Raw genomic sequence first — 22,815 nt, 5'->3', positions numbered from 1 at the left:
GAGCTCACCCATGATTTTACAACTTACCCATCTAACACAAAATCCTAATACCTGTGATCATCAGAATTCACATACACCCAAGTGACACTGTAGCACCACGCTCACCACAGTTCTCTGCCATTATTACACTGAGATGCTAATCCTGGGACAACCATGCAGCAGATGCAGAAAAGGGGTACTTGGAGAGACCGTGCTGCCAAAAAGACAGTGGATGACCACCCACAGTATCTCTTATACTCTGTGTCTTTTCTCACAGAAGTTATAAACCTATTCTTGTGTTATTGGCTCAGAGATAGAGTAGCCCAGGCTCAGCCCTCTGAACTCGGCTCTACTCCACCTACTCACTCTCTCAACCCATCGCTTTATTATCCACCTACGTCCAATGTTTCCTAATTTATATTTCCAGCCTGGCCCTCTCCTCCAAACTGCAGGCATCTAATTCCTCAATATCTTCCCTTCAATGTCTAACAGTTATCTCAAATTTAACAGTTCCAAAATGAATCCTAATTCTGCACACATCAGCATTCCAAAATTGCTCCACCCTCTTTCAGAAAATGACAACTCAGTTAATTAAGCCAAAACTTTAGAATTACTCTTGGCTCCTCTATTTTTCATATATTTCTCATTCATGCTATCAGGAAATTCACTTTTAAACTTGTGAAACTGAGTGTCAGTGTGGTGTTCTGGCAGACACTGAACTCTGATACCCAAGTTCCACTCTCAAGTCCACCATTACTTGGTGTGTTGCACTGTCTATTGTCAACAAGGCAGCATGAGTTGTATCAAAATTCAACTATAGGGCTAGCCGATGGCTCAGTTAGTTAAGAGCTCGCTCAAGAGTTTGAGCTCTGAGCAACAGCGGTTCAACTCCTGGCCCAAGCAGAGCAGCCGCTGAGCTGCCAACAGGTGGCAGGATGGCTCAGCTTAAAAAAAAAAAATTCAATTAAAACATTTTGACCTCATAAATGTTGTTCACTATGGAGCCTAGCAATTTATTCTGATTACATTTCTTACTTGATTTATTACCTTCCATAATTAACAAGTACTTTTTTTTCTGTTTGCTTAGTTTTCTATATCACCAGTTTTAATTCTTCCTTAACTCTTCAAAAGTCAGCTCTATATAATATTTTTCACAAGGTCACCTATCATATAACCCATAATATCTTTTTATTTTCCTGGAGACAGCCCTATTGGCGCTCTTCGTCTTCCAGTTCCTGTTTAGAATTATTGTTCTCAGGCCCGCTTCATGGCTGCCATCCTGGGATTGTCTTTGCTGCTGTCTCATATTACAGTTCCAGTATTATAAGACATATGGATTATATAGGTTTACATCCTTCTGAATTTATCCCATTGACTCAATGCAACATGTCCTTCAGTAAACTTCTAGGCAGGGGTTTTTTGAAGTAACTTTTTTTACAAGCATTTCTAAAAAGTCTCCATTCTCTCTTTATTCTTTTTTATAAAACAGCATTGAAATATAATTTAATTTACCCATTTAAAGTATATAATTCCATGGTTTTTGGTGTATTTAGGAACTTGTGCAGCCTTTGCCATAATCTGTATTTAGAATGTTTCGTCACTGAAAATAGAAACCCCATTCTCATTAGCATCACTCCCTATTCTTCATCTCACTCCACCCCAATCTCTGTGAACTTGCCTATTCTGGACATTTCATATAAACGCATCCATGCAATATGTGAACTTTTGTATCTGGCTTCGTTCAGAGAGCACAGAGTTTATGACATGTATCTATCCTGTAGTATGTATCAGTCCATAATTTCCACTGTTTGATTATTATGAAGAATGCCACTATAAACATTAATGTACAAGTTTTCATGTGAACCTATATTTTCATTTTTCACCGACATACACCTAGGACTGGAACTGCTGGATGATGTGATAACTCTGTGTTATTTTGTTTGGTTTTGTTTAGCTGAGCCATCAGCTTGGGCCGGGAATCGAACCAATGACCCTGTTGCTCAGAGCTTGCATTCTTGAGTGAGTGATAACGCCGTTTTGAACATTTTGAGGATCTACCAAACTATTGCCCAAATTTGCTGTACCATTTGTGGTTTTTTTTTTTGGTTTTGTTTTGTTTTTTAAGCTGAGCCATCCTGCTACCTGTTGGCAGCTCAGCAGCTGCTCAGCTCGGGCTGGACTCGAACTGCTGTTGCTCAGAGCTCAAACTCTTGAGCGAGCTCTTAACCAACTGAACCATTTGGCCGGCCCTGCTGCACCATTTTTAATCCCAAGCGCAGTGTTTAAGGATTTCATTTTGTCAACATCGTCACCAATACTTCAATTGTATGTCTTTTTTATTATACCCATTCTACTAGGTGTGAAGTAATATCTCACTGTGATTTTGATTTAAATTTCCCGAATGACTAAGGATGTTAAGCATCTTTCCATGGGCTTTTGGGCACTATATATATCTTCTTTTGAGAAATGACTATTTAATCCTTTGTTCTTTTTAATGGAGTTATTGACTTTTTTATTATTGAGTTGTATGATTTCCTTTTGGATAGGAATCCCTTATCAAATATATAACTGGCAAATATTTTTTCCTATGCTATACATTTTGTAACTTACTTGATGGTTCATTGAAAATACAGAGTTTTTAATATGGATGAAGTTGAATTGAGCACATCATTTCTTTTATTGCATGTGTTTTAGATGTCATCTCTAAGAAATCATTTCCTAACCCAAGATCGTAAACATTTACTTCCACATTGTCCTCTAAGAATTTTATACTTTAGTATTGGATATGACCCACTTTGAACTAATTTTTGGATATGGTGTGAGGTAGAGGTCCAAAACTCATCTTTTTCTATACAGATATCTAGTTATCCCTGCATCATTGGTTTAAAGACAATCGTTTCACCCATTGAATTGCCTTGGCACCTTTGACAAATCTATTATGCTTGATTGGTACTTCGGCTGGGTATTCATTCCAAAAATATTTATTGAGCCCATACTAATTTTCAAGCATCTTCTAGTCTCCGGGTATGCAGCAGTAAAAGCCATGATCAGGTTCCTCTGTCTCAGACACAATCAGTGCACTGGACCTTTCAGAGTGCCCCAGAGTAATTCTCACTGCCACTGTCTGCAACTATTATAGAAAGTGACAGGGAATCAACACCTTCTGGTACCATTCCTCACCAATGAGTGAGGTTAGTTTATTTTATAATTATCCCTGGTCTCTGGGGCCTGGTGCACAATTAGGGCCTGACCACATATTTGTTGAATGGATGAATATGTGAATAAATGGTGGGCCCAAGTTTATGTTTCCTGTATGTTAACTGAGCACCTATATGTGCAATACACACTACAAGATGGTGTGTACTCAGAAAAGAACTAGTCTCTACTCTGGAGCTGTCCCTCATTTCCGTTGCCTATGCATTCTCTGAGTCTGCCTGGTTCCCTGATTAGCAGTCTCCCCCTTCCAGGGAGGGTTCTTCCGAATACCCCTCTCAGCTGCCTTCACTGTCTCCAACACCAATTAGAAAATGCCTATAACTTCACCTGGCATTCTGTGTGTTGGCATCTGGACTCCCCACCCCTAACAAGCCCCATGCCTCCTCTTGAATCTGCCACTGCTAAGCACCAGCTGATGATTGCCCAGACTGAAGCCATCTGGTGATTAAGGAAAGTTTAGATTAGCAAAGGAGCTTCAGGGAAGTTTAGCAAAAAAGAGCACCATATTTATAGAGAATCTCTCTCACCCGGGATAGAAGCAATGATCGCAATACCAACATAAGCCAGTGAAGCGACATCCTTCACAACTAGACTGAAGAACACAAGGACAGCAACTTGTCTGTTTCCCTTCCCCGATTCCCCAGTAAAATCTTTAAAAAAAAAAAAAAGGTTCAACGTTCCCTCCACACCCATTACAAAGTGACTTTGCCATTCGTCCCTTCATAAGGAGAACTCTGGCTCCCCTCCCTCCAGCTTGGGCTGGTTACTTGTTTTGACCAATAGAATTTGGCAAAACTGGTGCTGTGCCAATCAAGGAGTAAGAAAACATGCAGCTTCTGCTTAACCCTCCTGAAGCCAGCCTCCATGGAAAGATGCTCAAACTAGACTACTGAGTGGTGGAGACGACGTGGAGAGAGAGGACATGTGGAGGTGACAGTACCCTGCCAGCCAGCACCAAGCCCTCACACGTTAAATTAAACCTTCTCGGGTTGTCCAGTCCAATCAAGTCACAGCAGGCAACGCCACATGAAACTGAGATGGACATTTTTGCTGAGCTCTGAAAGTCCTAAGTCCCAACCCATTGAACCATTAGCCATAAAATGGTGGTTGTTTTAAGCATCTATGTTTAGAGATGATTTAGATACCTGCTACTGCTGATCAACAGCACAACCATCTAACTCATTCTATATACCTCACAACCACAGGAGGTGGCAGACTTTGGTTAGCAAAACAGAAACAACTCCACATATTCCAGGTGTAAAGAATTCAAGATAGGAGGTAAGGAGTTACATACCCACTGGAACAGCTGGGGAAGCAAATGTCAAGGAAACCAACACTGGTGAATCAGCCTGAAGAACTGAAGTGGGTGGTTCTGAAGAGCTTGCTGCAAAGTTGATGAATATCTCTGGGAAGCTCCCACCAATTGTATCGGCCTGTAGCAGACAAGCAGATGGTCTCATGCGCTTGTAGGGTAGCTCTGAGAATCCCCTATCAGCTCTTGTTATGGCTGCAGCTGACTCTAGAGAACAGCAGCTTCTCCTTCCCTCCCACTTTCTAAATCTTCTGCTAGTGCTGCTCATTGGCCAGCTCTAACCTGAAACTCCATGGAAAGAGGATTCTGGGAAATGGAGTCCAAGGCTTCTTAGAGTCCTGGGATGGAGTGCTACCAACATGGAGCTGATGACAGAACAGTCAGCCGGAGTTGCAATTCATTCACTGACAGAAAGTCTTGACTCTCCCATTCAGTTTCTTCAACAGGATTGTGTCCCTTTTCTACACCTCCTTCACCTCTCCTGCCCCAACAAAAAATATCTAGTCAGGACATTGATAGAGAACAAGGGAAAACAAAAAACAAAAAACAAAAAAACTCTGGGTGTCTAAGAATGTCTGTGGGGTAGTCCCCCCTTTCTTCCTTAAGTGTTAGCACACACCATAACAGCAGTCCTCAGGCATAATGGTGGGTACAGAGCAGAATAATCCCAGATGACTGGGCCATTAAGAAACATCCCTCACAAGAAGTCCTGCAAAAGAAGACTGAAAAAGGCTTCCAGTCACAGCAGATTGAGGTGTCCCACCAAAGACATTAGGACCTGTATATCTAGTGATTAAGGGTGACCTAATAGTAGGTCACTTATTCACTCCACAAACATTTTTTAAACTCCATCCATGAACTGAGAAAATTGTCAATGATAACTGATTTCTTTCGTCAAGTCTTGAGAAAATGGGACAAATAAATAAGAACCTACAATACACTAGAAAAATTATGTTGGGAGAACTATCAAGACATTATCCACGCACCAAATGAGGAAGCTATGGATTCTAGGGGCCAGGAGTGGGATTTGGAAAAGGTCACAGACAAATGGTTTCTGTATGCATACTTTTGAAAAATCACTAGAAACTCACAGCAGACAAATGAGGTCAAAGACATCATTTATCTGCGTGTGCAAAGGCACAAAACTACGAAAGCGTATGGTGCAGCCAGGGGCCCATAAGTTGTGCAGTAGGTCTGAGGTCAAGGATGTCAGGCATAGAGGACAGTGCTCAGAGACCGGGTAGCAGGGGAGCGTGGTTTGGGCGGTAAAGGCTCCTTAAAGCACTGTGGAGAGTTCAAATCCTCTTCTATAAGCCTATCATTTCCACAGTGGATTTAAATTTGCACCAAAGGTTGCACAAGAGTCCACTGGCATGATGGGAAAAAAAATGAACTTCTATTATTATTGCTACAACAGCCATGAAGATGAAGTACCCAAAAAACAGTGTTGAACAAAGATTTTTAAAATTATTCAAGTACATCCAATCCCACTGCTCTCATCATAGAATATGATTTAGTGCAATAAGGTTTTTATACTCTTAACAGCATTGTAAATATTGCTCTTAGTTTTAACTCTTTAACTTTTATGTGTTTTATAACAAACATGATTTGTGACTATAGTAATACATATATATGATTTATAAATATCTAAATAAATCCATGTTGTGGGTGCATGATGGAAAATAGTTCAATATATGTACATAGTCAAAACATTTGAAGGCCATTCCACAAGTCAGGGAGAGCCATCAAAGTGTTTCACATAAAAACAGAGGCTTACTGATGACTATTTTTGAACATATCACTCTGACAACTGTTTGGAGAATGATTGAAGGAGAAAAGGAATGGAGGCAGGGAAACCATTTAAAAGCATGTTTCAGTAGTCATGGTGGGAAATGCAGGTGCCTAAGGTCCAATAGTTGTTTTCTGTTGTTTACAACTCTTAGGATAAAATGCATTTAAGAATATTTGAAAGCAAAGGGAACCAGCTTGCTAGTGGGTTGCAGGGTCCTAGAGTCTGAGGGATGCGAGGTCAAAAGAAACACTCCAATCCTCCCAATAAACTCCAGCTCTTGGTGGAAAGGGGTCACATAAATATTTCTACTGGGTTTTTTAAGACTATGGGGGTTTCTTCTGATAGAAAAGGAGGCAGAGGCGTTCCAGGTCACAGGATCATACCTGCAGCGCCCAGAGTGAGGCGTGTGCCCGGCATGGCAGGGAATAGAGAGGCGCCCTTAGATGGAACCAGGGATGGAAAGGTTAGCTGGCCCCACCTTAGAAAGAGCCAAGATGCTATGCTCACTAAGGAATGTTTATCCTGTGATCAGTTTAAACAATGGATGCTCTCTAGAAAAATAGTGAGATGATCAAACTCTCATTACTCCCTCTAAGTCAAGGGACACAGTGGTTGGTAGGAAACAAGGATATAACTTGCTTCTGCCATTTTCCCTTGTGACCATATGGGGGCGGGCTCAACCCATCGCATCCCAAAGCTCTCTGGCTCCCCTCAGAACTTCAACTGAACTTTCTAAATTATCCTAGTGTTGCCTGTCTTTGGGAAAACATACTTTTCAGAAATCAATGTAAGGATCTCGGCCCGGACACTAGGCCAGACAGACTCAGCCGGACAGATTCACTTTTAAAAATCATACTTCAGCTACTCCAGCTAGACTCTAAGCAGAACTTCCCATTAAGACAATAAAACGCCTAGCTTTACAAGAAATGGGTTGCAACAGCAATATTAAGAGTGTTTTGCAGAAGTAGTTTTGTCACAACTGGCTTAGACCGTTTCACAGGAGCTAACAGCTCTTTTTGCTTCTGTACACCCGCTTTGCTTCTGCTGGGGAATAAAAGGTTAAAGAACAACATTCCTAGGGCCTTGAAATTCTCCCTTCCTCCCCCTTCCTCAGGCCTTGCAGTTCCCCCTTCCTCCCCGCTCCTTCATGTTAACATTTCAGGAAGCCTTGAAGCGAACTAACTTTATCAACCCGGTCATGATGTACTGTTAAGACACCTGGACATAACAACACTGTTGCAACACCGGGATGCGGTTTTAACTAGAATAACTACACATTCTTTTTAGCTTCTGTAACTTACTTTACATATAGCCCTGCCTTATAAAAACCAGACCCTCGAGTCTGGGATACCGTTTTTCCTTTAGCTGGGGAGACGGTCGCTGAGCTCAGCTTAATAAAATCTTCGGAACCCTAATTTGATATCCAGCCTCTTTATTAATTGTCTGGACTTAACATCAACAGTGTTTTATGGGGGGTCCTTGGAATTCCTCGGGTCAAATTTTAATCTGTTCTTTTAGTTTTCAAACTGTACCAATGACATAAAGGTCTTGTAAACACCATTTGCTTTAAAAAAATCCAACTCACCCTGCAGCCTAACCCCATTCCCTCAACTTTATAGATACAGATAATAAGCCTCAAGGAGGGGCGTGGCCACAGAAAACAGAACAATTGGGAAATTCAAGTAGCTAGAGAACAACAGGAGTGTTTGGGAGTGCAGCTCACCTGAGTCCAATCCTGTCTTTACACTTAATGGATAATAACCTCTGACCAGGTCCTTCACCTGTGCCTCAGCTGTCCCATCTCACCTTCCTCAGATTAAATTAGTTTTGAAAAATGCTTTTTAAATGCTTCTTATGTTGCCCATACTTAACAAGCACCACATGCATTAGGCGTTATCATTATAATCACAAAGATTATATTTTCATTTTTTAGAAACCTTTGGCACTAATGTAAACATAGCAGTTATTTTCTAATGAGTACAATATTTCATTTTTGCTTTACAAATCTAATTTTTTCATTATCATTTTGAATATTTGACCTACTTAAGGTCTCTCAGACTGCTCTATTTCCTGAACTTCCGAAAATTTGAATTATTTTTATTCTTTTTTGCATCTGCTGACACAAATAACAAATTTTTATTGAGCATCCACTACGTGCTAGTCATTTGTTCAGAACAAAACAGATTTTGAAAAGATACTCCACCCTTGTTGGACTTACATTCTATTGAGGATCAGAGGGAGAGAGAATAAACAAATATCGGAGCACGTATTATGCTGAATGAGAATTTATGCTGTAAAGGAAGCAAGAAGGGGAGCAGTGTCAATTTGGCATTGGGTCGTTGGAAAAATTCTTTCTCAGAAGATAATTTCTGAGCAAAGACCGAAGGCGGTTATGGAGAGAAGTGAGCAAATATTTTGGGGAAGAGTTTTGCACGTAGAGGAATTAGCAATTGCAAATACTGGGAGTCAGGAATGTGCCTGGCATATTCAAGGACAGCAGCATGACTGCAGTAAACTGGAGCAGGGGAAAATATCAATCAGATAAAGTCAGGGAGATTACAAGAGCCAAAATGAAAGAATCCGAAGAAAATGTCCAATATTGTGTTATTGCAGTCAGGATGGTTTTTCTAAGCATGACACTAAACTGTGAAGCCCTGAAAAAAAAAATTCTGACTACATTTTAAAAAATAAACATTTCTATATGTCAAAAATATTATAAAATATTTTTTCTTATGCCCTCCATGATGCTAGATTCTCCTTTTTCTCCTCCTACCCCTGTGCAGACTGACTGTTTCTTGCAATACCTTTTGCAAGATCCTGCCAGCTTCTCTTGCTAAACTTGCAATCATGGTATGCACTTGTTAGACTTGCCGAAATACTCTGTTTTGTTCCAAACCTCAACTTCTGAATGTACCTTCCCAGATTTGTTACCCTTCCATCTTTTTGAGAACTATTGACTGACGTCTGCATTGCTCCAACCTCATGTCCTTCTGTTTTCTCTTCACCAGTCTATTATACAGGACTGTATAGCATCTGCTAACCACTACTGCACTTTCAGACTCTCACCCCTGCTAGCAGGTACAAAGGCTTTCTCTCTGCTTCTCCAATGGGCTGGTCTTTATTTAAAGACTCTTGTCTCCTTTTCCGTTCCACCTCTAAGTGCTAGCATTCCTGAGAGCCTCTTCTGGGACCTCTTTATTTACTCTTCCATAATACTCTTCCTAAGTGGCATCACCCAATCCCATGACTTAAAAATATTTCTTGGGCTGGTGGAATGGTGCATTGGTTAAGAGCTGGCTTGGGACACCAGAGGGCCCCGGTTCGGATCCCACATATGAGGGCCAGTGACACTGCCCTCTACAGCTAAGATGCTGAACAACCAGCTCAACTTGGACCTGGGCTGCCATGAATCGCTGGTGACGGCTTAGGCTGCAACCCCTGCTGCAGTGGGTTGCCATGGGTTACCGTGTGTAGCCAGCAGCCAGTGTGAGCGGCCAGCAGCCACAGTGAGCGGCCGTCCAGAAGCTGGCGACTGATCTGCCTCACCTGGGAAGAGCGCAATGACGGTGCCAACTTGGGCCAGTGAAACAACATCCTCCACAACTATAATGAAGAACAAAAGGACAGCAGCTTGTCTGTTCCCTTTCCCCCCAATTCCCCAGCGCTATTCCCATCCCCCAATTCCCCAATAAAAAAATCTTAAAAAACAAACAAACAAACAAAAACACTTGTTCCCAGGACTCCATACCTGAGCATTCAACTGTCTACTTGATATGTCCACTTGGATATCTAATAAATGCATCAAATTTAACATGGCCCAAAGAGCCATGTTTTCCTGCGTTCCTGCATGACTGGGGGCGAGGTGTGTGTGTGTGTGGGGGGGTGCTGGGGAGCGCGAGGAGGGGTGGCAAAGGGTTAAGAAATACAAGAGCCAAGTATCGAGTTAATGTGGGTCAGGGCTCTCAAGCCTCTGTGGACCAAGCCCAGAATGTGGCGGGCACAAGGCTTTTATTCTCCGCTGCCACAAAGAAGTAAAGTTGGATATCTCATCCCAGTTTGTTGATTCGAGGTGTCTGGCAACTGCTTCATCGAAACTCGTTGTGTTGAAAGGCAAGTTGTGTTTTCACACATACCTACGATCCCTATGGATGGACTCAGCATTCTGAGACCATCAGATAAGGAAGCTTTACCGAGATTATTTCCTCCGGTTTCAGCATTCCAAGACACTTCCTTATGACTTGGAAGGATCAGTATGCGGGAGCATTCGAGTCAGCAGCTGCACGGTGACACCAAACCTGTCCTTCTTGCAGTTTTCCCCATCTCACCAAATAGCACTGTGACCCACAGGAAAAACATTAACGTAGTTTTACGTGATTGTTAAACAGTTGTGGGAGAAGACATCCTTGCCTTGTTTATGATCTTATTAGAAACATATCTAGTTTTTCATCATGAAGTATGATATGAGGTATAGATTTTTTGTAGATGTTCTTTATCAGGTTAAGGAAATTCCCCTCTATTTCGCATTTGCTGAGAGTTGTTATCATAATGGTTGTTGGTGTGATTGTTAATTTTATGTGTCCAGTTGACTATACTATGAGTTGTCCAGAAGTTTGGTCAAACATCCTTTTTGCTTCTGTGGAACTGTTTTTGGATGAGTTTAAAATTTAAATCAATAGACTGAGTAAAGTAGATTGCCTTGCCTAACATGAGTGGGTCTTGACCTTTCAGTTGAAGCCTGAATAGAACAAAAGACTGACCTGACTCCAAATAAGGGGATTCTTCCTCCCTGTTGCCTTGAGCTGGGACATCGATATTTTCCTGCCTTTGGACTTGAATTGACACATCAGCTCTTCTTGGAACTCAGACTGGAATATACCATCAGCCACTCTCCTGGTGTAGTTATATTCCAGCCTGCTGACTACAGATTGGGGCTTGTCAGCCTCCATAATCATGTGAGCCAATTTCTTATAAGGTTGGTATATACATATATATCCTCAGGGGAATCCTAAATAATACCATTTGAATTTATCGAATGCTTTTGCTGCATCTATTTGATATAATCATATGATTTTTCTTCTTCAGTCTACTAATGTAAAATAGACATTATTTGATTTTCATATGTTGTACCAGCCCTGCATACCAGGAATAAATTCATACTGTCTTTACTTCATCCTCTATCATGACAATGCTCCATGTTATATATCACTGTGACATGACAATTACTGTCAAATAAATACATTACGATGTGTCCTCATCCACTTTATTCACCAGATCGGGCACCATGTGACTTCTGCCTCTTCTTCCCCAAAGTCAAAATGATTCAGGCCATCGAGGCAGCCACAACAATGCAACTGAAGACACTCACAAAAGAGGACTTCCAGAACAGCTTCAGAAAATGGCAAGAATGATGAGATAAATGTGTTCGAAGTGAAAGGGAGTATTTTGAGGGGGTTTAATGGCAATGTGTCTTTAACTGTAATAAACTTTTTTTAACTTAAACAGTCACCGTTTTTTTTTAATATCACAACTCATATTAAGTCCTCCAGTCAATGAATATGGGATGTCTTTCCATTTATTCATGCCTTCTTTAATTTCTTTGAATAATATTTTATAGTTTTCAGCACATGCCTCCGGGTTGTTTATTCCCAGGTAATTTATTTTTTTATGCTAAACTACAGTTATTTTTGTTCACAAATAACATTATCTCATAAGTACAAAACGCTAAAGATTACACACACACACACACACACACACACACACAACACACAGTTAGAAATAATAAATGAGTTCAGCAAAGTCTTTTGTTTTGTTTTGTTTTGTTTTGCTTTGTTTTGTTTTTAAAGATTTTCATTGGGGAATTTGGGGATGGGAACAGCACTGGGGAATTGGGAGAAGGGGAACAGACAAGTTGCTGTCCTTTTGTTCTTCAGTCTAGTTGTGAAGGACATTGCTTCACTGGAACAAGTTGGCACCATCATTGCGCTCTTCCCGGGAGAGGCAGATCAGTCACCGGCTTCTGGACGGCCGCTCACTGCGGCTGCTGACAGCTCATACTGGCTGCTGGCTACACACGGTAGCCCATGGAAACCCACTGCCACAGGGGCTGCAGCCTACACTGTAGCGGGCGACTCACAGCAGCCCAGCTCCAGGTTGAGCTGATGTTCAGCATCTTAGCTGCAGAGGGCAGTGTCACTGGCCCTCATATGTGGGATCTGAACCGGGACCCTCTGGCATCCCAAACCAGCTCTTAACCACGCACCACTTGGCTGGCCCTCAGCAAAGTTTTACGATACCAAAATCAACATCCCAAAATCAGTTATGTTTCTATACACTAACATTGAACAATCTGAAAGGGTCTTTTTTTAATCCATTTTGACAGACTGTCATTTAATTAGTGTATTTACACCATTGGCATTTAAAGTAATTATTGCTACAGACAAATATCTACCATGTTCATTACTGTTTTTTATTCATTCTTCTTGATATTTTTTTGTCTTTCCCTCTTTTTCTCTTCTCTGGTTTTAATTGAGGATTTTATATATTTCCATTTTTCTCTTCTCTCTTAGCACATCAATTTTATTTCTTTTTTTAAACTTAAGTACTTTTCCTAGAATTTATAATGTATGATTTCAACTTATTCAAATCCCCTTTTAAAGAACACTACACTGCTCCATCAGTAATGCAAGTTGCAACTACCTTATGACAGTTTTCAATTCCTTTCTTCTGTTTCTTTCATCATTCATATCATTTATGTACAAGCTATAATCACTGAATAAATTCTTACTATTTCTATTTTGAACAAACTGTTATCTATTAGATCAATTAAGAAAAAGAAAATAAAAGATTTATTTTACCTTTATTTATTTCTTCTCTAATGATCTTCATTTCCTTATGGAGATCTGAATTTCTGACCTATACTTTTTCCCTTCTTTCTGAAGAACTTCCTTTACCATTTTTTGTAAGTCAGGTCTACTGGCAACAAATTCCATCAATTTTTGTTTGAGAGAAACTTTACTTCTCCTTAAATTTTTTAAAGTTTAGTAATTTAGGATTCACTGTTAAGAAAGTATGTTGGCAAATATTAAAATGCTATACTTGGAATTTCAATATTATTATGTAAACACAAAACACCCAATGTTAAATACTGATCTTCCATGTCTGGCTCTATTTAAGTATTGCATATTTTATGGAAAGACATTTTTAGAGTTTTGTGACTACTTAAATTATTTACTATTATTCCTCACCAAAATCTTCATGAAATCTAAAACGCTGGTATTAAAAGTAGTTATTCTTTCTCCTTGAATATTCTAAAGTATGCCAATTTAGATTACCCTTTTAATTTTCAGGGAATTAAAGATATACAAGTAGAGCCCAAGAATATTTTTAATATTTACAGTTATTACAGAAATAACTATATCATAGTTATTACCGAAATTCCTTTGACTGTCAGGTAATTCAGAAATCCTAACCAAATATAAACAATATGAGAGGTCAAGTTATTTTTTAGTATAAGTATTACATCACATCAATCAATTTTTAAACTAAATTCATTTGTTTTCTAATTGCCAAAAAATGTATTTAGGGGTGGAAAATGTAAGACAAATGATAGAAATAAAAATATCAAACTGTTCTAATTCCTAAAATAAGAATTTTTCAAATTAAGAAATGATCATTGGCCGGCTGAGTGGCTCAGTTGGTTAAGAGCTCGCTCAAAAGTTTGAGCTCTGAGCAACAGCGGTTCGAGTCCCGGCCCAAGCTGAGCAGCCGCTGAGCTGCCAACAGGTGGCAGAATGGCTCAGCTGGAAAAAAAAATGATCATTGTTGCTTATAAAATATGCCTTACTTTTCATCTCAAATTCACTTTAGATACTTGACATACAAGTTAGTACCAAAAAATACTCTAACTAAATCATTTGTTAATATTTATACAGTGTTACTTCTCTGGATAGACATTTTCAATCAATGCTGACAAACACCACTGCATAGTCAAACTCACAATTAATGATTAATTTATTAATGGAGTACCAATTTATTCAGGAATTCATAGGCATAAGAATCAATGAAGACACTAGTCTGATAATTTCTTACAGTGCAATTAATATTGCACTCATTTGCTTTACATGTTTCCATGGATGTGATTTGATCAACAAAAGATTTCAAGCTTTCTCGTTTTTCTTTCTTTCTTTCTTTCTTTCTTTCTCTTTCTCTCTTTTTTCTTTCTTTCTTTCTTTCTTTCTTTCTTTCTTTCTTTCTTTCATTTTTTAGAGCAACTCAATGATTTGGGCAATCATTACTATAAGACAGAGATCATAAAGGGAAAAGAACAAAATGACAAATGACATGAAAACCAATGCCAGTGCTCATCTCATTATGGTTACAAATAAGGATATTAATTTTTGTGTTATTCACTGTTATTTAGAATATAAATCAAAGTCATTAACTTGAACCTGATATACACAATATATACACAATCTTATACAAAAGACCTTTCACAAATCATACTACATTTAAAATTTGGGGGACCAAATACCTGTGTTGATTTGTATTTTCACTTAATGAAAGAGGAAGGAAACAATATTCAACTAGAGAAGCCTACACTGATCATACTAAGCTCTTAAAGTGAAAAGCGTCTTCTTTTTCCTTTGCACTTACTGCAAGTTTCCACAATGTCCTGAGAGTATTCATAATGAGAAAAAATGTCAATCACAGCTTTAAGACCTTACTTTGGAAGAAACTAATGAGAAAGTTGATTGAAAGTTGAGGCTTCCTCTTTGTTTTCAAATAAGTGGTCTTAATTTTTCTTCTTATAGAAGATGTTTAAATCAGTTTATTATAAATATATTTAAAACCATTAATTTTTGCAGCTTTCCGGTGAAGTGTAGAACTTCATTTATACAAAGTCTATGAGAAGAAGTCAATAGACTTCATCTAATCTTAAATGTGCCATTTAAGTCAATGGTGCAATTTCTCACCTGCGGTACTGTTTTAACGCAAGAAAATAAAACTGTAAAAGGAAGGAGAGAGAAAACTAACCTAAGTATTCATTGATATAGAAATGGGTAAATTATGCTGTAATAATAGAACTACCATATGATCCAGCAATTCCACTTCTGGCTAGTTATCTGAAGAAAACAAAAACACTAACTTAAAAGGATATATGCACCCACATTTCTTTGAAGCACTGTTTACAGTTGTCAAGATATGGAAACAACCTAAATGTCCATTGAGGGATGAATGAATATATATGACAAATGATAGAAATACGACTCTGTGTGTGTGTGTGTGTGTGTGTGTGTGTGTGTGTGTGTGTGTGTGTGTGTGTGTAAAGGAATATTATTCAGCCATTAAAAAAATGAAATCTTGTCATTGGTGACAACATTGGTGTACTTCAAGGGCGTTAGGCTAAGTGAATTAAGTCAGACAAGAAAAAACAAATAACATAGAAACCCACTTATATGTGGAAACTTTACAAAATGAAAAAAAAAGCACATGAATACAGTGAACAGGCTAGTGGTTGCCATTGGAGGGCATGGAAAACTGGCAAATGAACAAAGAGAGTCAAAAGATCCAAATTTCCAGTTATAAGTCCTGGGGATGTGATACACAGCACAGTGACTATGGTTAATAATGCTGCATATTTGAAAGTTGCTAAGAGAGTAGACCTTAGAAGTTCTCATCACAAGAAAAAATTTTTAACTATACATGGTGACAGACATTAACTAGACTTATTTTGGCGATCGTTTTGCAATGTACACAAATATCAAATCATGATGTTGTATACCTGAAACTAATATAATGTTATATGTCAGTTACACCTCAATTTAAAAAACTGTGGTGTAATGATAGAATTGTACTTAGCTGTTAAAGAGAATGAGCTAAAGCCACATGCACCAACCTGGAGAGACCTCAAACACATAATACTGAGGTTTTTTATTAAAAGAGTGGTATCATAATTCCACAAAAATAACATTTATATAAATATTAGTAACATTGTATGGATGCATAACAACTGGAGTAAAATGGAACCATGTAGGCTGGAAGGATAAAAGCTAAGCTCTGACCTGTGTCTCCCTCTGGACTTTGGAAAGACGCCTCCCTTCAGCGTTAATTAGCGCCTACTAAGGACTAGGGTCAGAGCTCGGAGCTTTGCTGTAATGCTTCTTAATGTCCAAAACAGTTACAAATACAGGGCATCTTTTACATGTTTTGCAGACCGGTGGATTCATTCATTCACCACGTATTTGGTGTTTAACCTCTGTTTCCTCAACTGCAAGATGGGACTAAGAAGAGCATCTGCCTGATTTTGTCAGAATGAAGCAATTCATGTAAAGAAGTGAGTGAGCTGCCTGGAATATAATGAGCGCACAAGAAATGTCAGTGCTTCTGATAGTTTGTTCACCAGGCACGGTTCAGATCCTTGATCCCTGGGCGAGAAGGAGATTGAAAAACTCGGGGGTCAAATGTCTGTGGTGCTGAGATGCATTGAAACCATAAGCCCAAGAGCCCGAATGGTCTCAGAGAAAGACTTTTGAAGAACTTGCGGGCTCTCCTGGGAATCTAGCGCCTGACATCTGTGTGACAGAATGGGTGGCTGAGGGGAAGTTCCCAGGCAGCGTTGGCGGCGGGGCGGGGCAGGGCGAAGCTCAGGGACAGGAAACATCAGGGGGAGTTTCAGCAGGGAAAGGCGGTGACCAAGTGGGGGGGGGGAGGGGCGGCGCGGAGGGACACTGGGAGGTCCGGCCTTGCTGCCAGGGCAGTCACAGGGGCCGGGATTGTCACCAGTTCACACCGCAGTGGAGCTAGTGGACGTCCGAGCCATCCTCGCGGCGATGGGCTGCCTAGTGGCTGCCATCTGGTCACTCCTCAACCCCCGCACCCTCCTGCTGGGTGCTGTCGTCTTTCTGTTCCTTGCCAATTTCTTCAAAAGGCGGCGTCCAAACAACTACCCGCCTGGACCCCCGATTCTGCCTATCTTTGGAAACTTGTTCCATATGGGCTTTAAGGAGCCACACCTGTCGCTTCAACAGGTAGGAGCGGGCAGTGGTGCTGAGCTGTGTCCTAACCCTGACTTGTGGCACAAGGGCCATCCTGGGGACTGAGGGCAGGAGGACTGATGGCTCTGCCGCTAAAGCCATTGCCCTGGTTAAACCCACTTTGAGCCTCGTTTTCCTCACTGTCAACTGGCATGATTCTGAAGCCTTCCTTTCCTAGGGGTGAAATATTGCTAACTGTTGACGATTTCAGTGTGCTAGTCTAATTACATTCTTTAACTCATTTAACCTTATCATGCTAAATATTATCGGAGCATCCCATAATATGATCTCCTTGTCTTCCTTAATATTATTATCCTTCCCAAAAGCTGCACTTTCCCGCTGGGAGGTTCCATTTCCCATGTGTAAAATGACAATACTACTAAATCCTCACCGCTTTGAACTGAATTGCTGCCACCACCACAATAACTGAGCCCCTCACATGCAGCCTTTTCTCCCTGCAGTCCACGCTCCCTAATCATTTAAAACCGTCTTTCCCCAGCTTGTCTTTGCCCTCCTGGCTGCTAAGACCCCTTAGCACAGTTCAGACTCCTTAGGGAGCCGCTTGGAACCTTTATGACCCAGCCTCTTTCCAATTCTTTATAATCATCTCCCATCAGGGCTCCCTAACCTGCAACCATTTTGAATTCCTTTAACATTTTCTCCAACATCCAACACTTTCTCAAGAATCCTCAGCTGGTTTCCTGCCTCTCCATGCAGGTGCCTTGCTGAGAGACAAGACTGTGATAGGTGGTTGTGAAGATTAAATAAACCAGTGACTGGTCAATAGAGCATGGCTTATAGTAGGTGCACAGAAAGTATTAGCTCCCCTTTCCCTAGAAATGCCGGGAGCACTTTAAACACATGCCCGTGTGCTCAAGTTCAGGTGGAGAAGGTTTTGTCACTTTCTGGGAGATACACCCAATTGGTAATACTAAGTAACAGGATTAGTCATAGAACTTTAAAGCTAAGCTCCTAAACCTATTCCCTTGCTTAAGAAATGTGTCATTTAATTACAAATATTAGGACATTTTTCTGTTTTCTTTCTGGTAATTATTTCCAGTTTGATTCCATTATGGTCAGAGGACATGCTTTGTATGTTACTTTTGGCTTTATGACCCAAGATGCAGTCCCATGCACGAAGTCCCATGGTTGAAAAAAATGTGCACTAGTTATACGCAGATTTTTGACTGAGCAGGAGGTTCTGGCCTCTAGCCCTGGGTCATCTGTATTCTGCTGTTGTTGGGCAGAGTGTTCCTTTAAGTCAGCTAGATCTTATTGGATGCTGGTGTTAATTCTTCTATAACCTTGCTGACTTTTTATCTACTGATTGTGTCAAATACCAGGAGGGTCATGTTGAAGTCTCCAACTATAATTACAGGTTTGTCTATTTCTCTTCAATACTGGTAGTTTTTCCTTTATGTACTTAGCAGCTCTTTTATGTGGTGCATATGCATTAAAATTGTTATATCATCTTGGTGAATTGACTCTAATTATTATATAATATCTCTCTTTATTTCTGGTGATTTTCTTTGCCTGAAATTTACCCTATCTGATATAATATAGTCATATCAGATATCTTTTGAGTAGTATTTGCTTGTGTATGCTTCTCCATTGCTTCACATTTAACCTACTTGTATCATTATACTTAAAATCAGTTTCTTGTAGATAGCATATAGGTGGGTCATTATTTTTTTATTCTATCAATTTTTCCTTTTGTTTTGTTTTAGGGTTTTTTAAAAGATTGTTATTAAAAATAGAGCTAACATACATTATATTTGTTTCAGATGTACACCATAGTTTTTGAACATTTATATACCTAAAGAAGTGATCACCAAATGGTCAGCAACCATCTGACACCATACTACGCTATCACAATATTATTGATCACCATATGTACAACAACCATGTGAACCTATACTAACATATCTATACTATGGTATCACAATATCATTGACTATATTCCCTATGCTGTATATTATATCTCTATGACTTATTTGTTTTACACCTGGAAATATAGACCTTTTATTTCCCTTCACCTTTTCCCCCTTTTTTAATTTTTCAATTACAGTTGACAATATCATTTTATATTAATTTGAGGTATACAGCATAATAGTTAGATATCTGTATAATTTAAGAAGTGATCCCCCTGAATAGTCTACTATCCATCTGGCACTACACATAGTTACTACCATATTATTAACTACATTCCCTATGCTTTACTTCACATCCCCATGACTATATTGTAACTAACAATTTGCACTTCTTAATGCCTTCATCTTTTTCACCCTGCCCTCCAATCCCTCCCATCTATCACCCAACAAATCTAGTACCCATCTGACACCATACATAGTTATTACAATATTATTGGCTATGTTCCTTTAGCTATACCCTACATCCCCATAACTATATTTTAACAAGCAATTGGTGCTTCTTAATCCAGTCCCCTCTTTTTTACCCACACCCCCAAACCCCTCCCACCGGGCAACCATCAAAATGTTTTCTGTATCTATGAATTTGTTTCTATTTTCTTTGTTAATTTTGTTCTTAGATTCTACATATAAGCAAAATTACATTGTATCTGTCTCTGTCTGACATTCCACTCAGCACAATTCCCTCCAGGTACATTCATGCCACCTCAGGTGGCAAGAACCCATTCTCTTTCATGACCGAGCAATAGTCCATTGCATATATATGTACCACCTCCTCTTTATCCATTCTTCCATTGAACGACGCCCAGGCTGCCTCCACACCTTGACCACTGTAAACAATGCTGCAATGAATATATGGATGCACACTTTCCCTCAAAGTATTTCGGGTTCCTTCAGATACATACCCAATACTGGAATTCCTGGGCCCTTTTTTGTGTCGTTATAATATAGCCTTTGTTTTAAAATCTATTTGTCTGGTATAAGTATTGGTACCCCAGTTGTTTTGGGGTTTTTGTTTGTTTATTTCTATTTTCATGAAATATGTTTTTCCATCACATTACTTTCCATCTTGTATGTATCTTTCAAGTGAGTCTCTTGCAGGCAGCATATGTAAGAGTTTTGGTTTCTTATCCTTCCAGCCATCCTATGACTTTTGATTGGAGTATTTAATCCATTCACATTGAAAGTAAATGTTGATAGATATGTACCTGTTGCCATTAATTTATTCATAATTTTGATTTTATTTTTCTGTATTAAAGAAGTCCCTCTAACATTCCTTGTAGTACTGGCTTGGTGTGATGAACTCCTTTAGTTTCTGTCTGGGAAGCTCTTTAGTCTGTCCTTCGATTTTAAATGATAACCTTGCTGGGTAGGGTACCCTTCATTTATAGGTCCTTGCTTTTCATCAAATTGAATGTTTTGTGCCAATCCCTTCTGGCCTGCAAAGTTTCTGTTGAGAAATCAGCTGATGACCTTATGGGAGCTCCCTTGTAGGTAACTAACTGCTTTTCTCTTGCTGCTTTTAGGATTTTCTCTTTGTCTTCAACCTTTGCCATTTTAATTATGATGTGTCTTGGTGTGTGCCTCTTTGGTTGATATTGTTTGGAACTCTCTGTGCTTCCTGGACTGGATGTCTATTTTCTTTACCAGGTTAGGAAAGCTTTCAGTCATCATTTCTTCAAATAGATTTTCAATCCCTTGCTTCTTCTCTTCTCGTTTTGATACCATTATGATGTGAATGTTGTTATGCTTGTGTTGACTCAGAGGTCTCTTAAACTATCTTTATTTTTTTAGATTCCTTTTTGTTTTTGCTGTCCCAACTGGGTGTTTTATGCTACCTTGTCTTCTAAATTGCTGATTCGATCCTCTGCTTCATCTAGTCTGCTGGTGACTCCTTCTAGTGCATTCTTCATTTCAGTTATTATATTCTTCACTTCTGACTAGTTGTTTATGGTTTCTATGTCCTGTTTTACACTTGCTGCCTCTTTGTTGAAGTTCTCACTAAGTTCCTTGAGCATCCTTAAAACCGTTGTTTTGAACTCTTTACCTGGTAGGTTGCTTGCCTTCATTTTGTTTCATTCTTTTTTGGAATTTTCTCCTGTTTTTTCATTTGAGATGCTTTTCTTTGTTTACTCATTTTGGCTGCCCATCTGTGTTTGTTTCTATGTGTTAGGTAAATCAGCTATGTCTCCCATCTTGGCTGGGTGGCCTTATGTGGTAGGTGACCTTGGGGCCCTTGCACAGTTTCCCTGGTCACCTGCTCCAGGTGCTGCAGGTGTATCCCTTGTATGGGTTTTGTGTGTCCTCTTGTTATAGTTGAGCCTTGATTGCTACTGGCATGTCAGTAGGTGGGATTACCCCTCAGGCCGACTGGCTGTAGTTTGGTCCCATCCATAGCATATGGGCTTCTGTGCTGGGGTCTTACCCCACTGAGTGGAATTCGCCCCCGAAGGCTTTGGTACCTGTTGAGACAATCCTTTGTGTGTGCCACTTGAGGGGCTAACTGGATGGTGTTCTGCTGTGGTGTGTAGCTAACCTCCAAGTATGTTGTTTCAGGAGCCTCTTGGAGGGGCTCCAGTCTAGGCCCAGGTCACCAGCTTTCTGTGACCTGGTAGGAGCTACAAATTAATCCATGGTTGTTTGCTGCCTGTATCTGCCAGTCACTTTTAATTGGGGAATTTAGATCATTTTTATTTAATGTAATTATTGATAAGTTAGGATTTAAGTCTGCCATTTTATTATTTATTTTCTATTTTTTCTCTTTTTTTTTCCTTCCTGTTTCTTCTTTCCTGTATTCCTGTGGGTCACTTGAACATTGTTTTTTTTAAGTACTCAATTTTAATTTAGTGTTTTTCAACATATCACTGTATTTTGTTTTAAGTGGCTGCTCTAAAGATTGCAATATGCATACATAGCTTAATGAAGTCTGCTAGTTTCAACATTTTACCACTTCAAGTGGAATGTACATACATTATGATAATTTAGTTCCCTTTACCCACCCCACTTTATAATATATATGTCTTTAATATTAGATTTTCAAGAGACTGTATGATTCAAAAAAGCTTAAGAACCACTGTTATAAAGTTTAGTCCTTATTTCCTTAGGTTTCTTTTTTTTCTTATTTGCTTTATTGGATACAAATGCTCTTTAACTATAAAAGCAATAAAGGCTGCTTTGAGACATTTTAAAATACAGTTTAGTGAATAAGAGAGACTCTCACCCCTTCTTATAACCACACCTCCCCCAACAGACACACACACATACACACACACACACACACACACACACACACACACACACACACACACACACACACCGAACACTCTCAGTAATAACTCTGCAGTACTTTGGTATATATCTTTTCATATTCCTGTGTAATAAAAATAAAATTGTACCCATTTGGAACTTTTTATTGGAACATCTAACTATCAATAAATAAAAAAGTTTAACTTCCCAATAAAAAACGCTTAGAGGGCCGGCCGAGTGGAGCGATGGTTAAGAACTGGCTTGGGATGCCAGAGAGCCCCAGTTCGGATCCCACATATGAGGGCCAGT

General features: G+C 39.5%; 1 protein-coding gene across 1 annotated transcript in view; it reads left to right on the top strand.

The window, feature by feature from the left end:
- Window positions 1-17,008: 17,008 nt before the first annotated feature.
- The window catches only part of LOC109371253 (cytochrome P450 2J2-like), a gene marked incomplete at its 5' end in the record, with an annotated part of 32,146 nt that continues 26,339 nt past the window's right edge, over window positions 17,009-22,815 (top strand). Inside the window, one exon of the mRNA XM_019623663.1 lies at window positions 17,009-17,326. Coding sequence (XP_019479208.1) covers window positions 17,009-17,326 — 318 coding nt within the window. The remainder of the gene's footprint in view (window positions 17,327-22,815) is intronic.

Source organism: Hipposideros armiger, unplaced genomic scaffold (assembly GCF_001890085.2).
Source record: "Hipposideros armiger isolate ML-2016 unplaced genomic scaffold, ASM189008v1 scaffold_557, whole genome shotgun sequence".
NCBI classification, from domain to species: domain Eukaryota; kingdom Metazoa; phylum Chordata; class Mammalia; order Chiroptera; family Hipposideridae; genus Hipposideros; species Hipposideros armiger.
The sequence above is the reverse complement of the archived record's forward strand: the minus strand, read 5'-3'. Positions and strand labels throughout refer to the sequence as shown.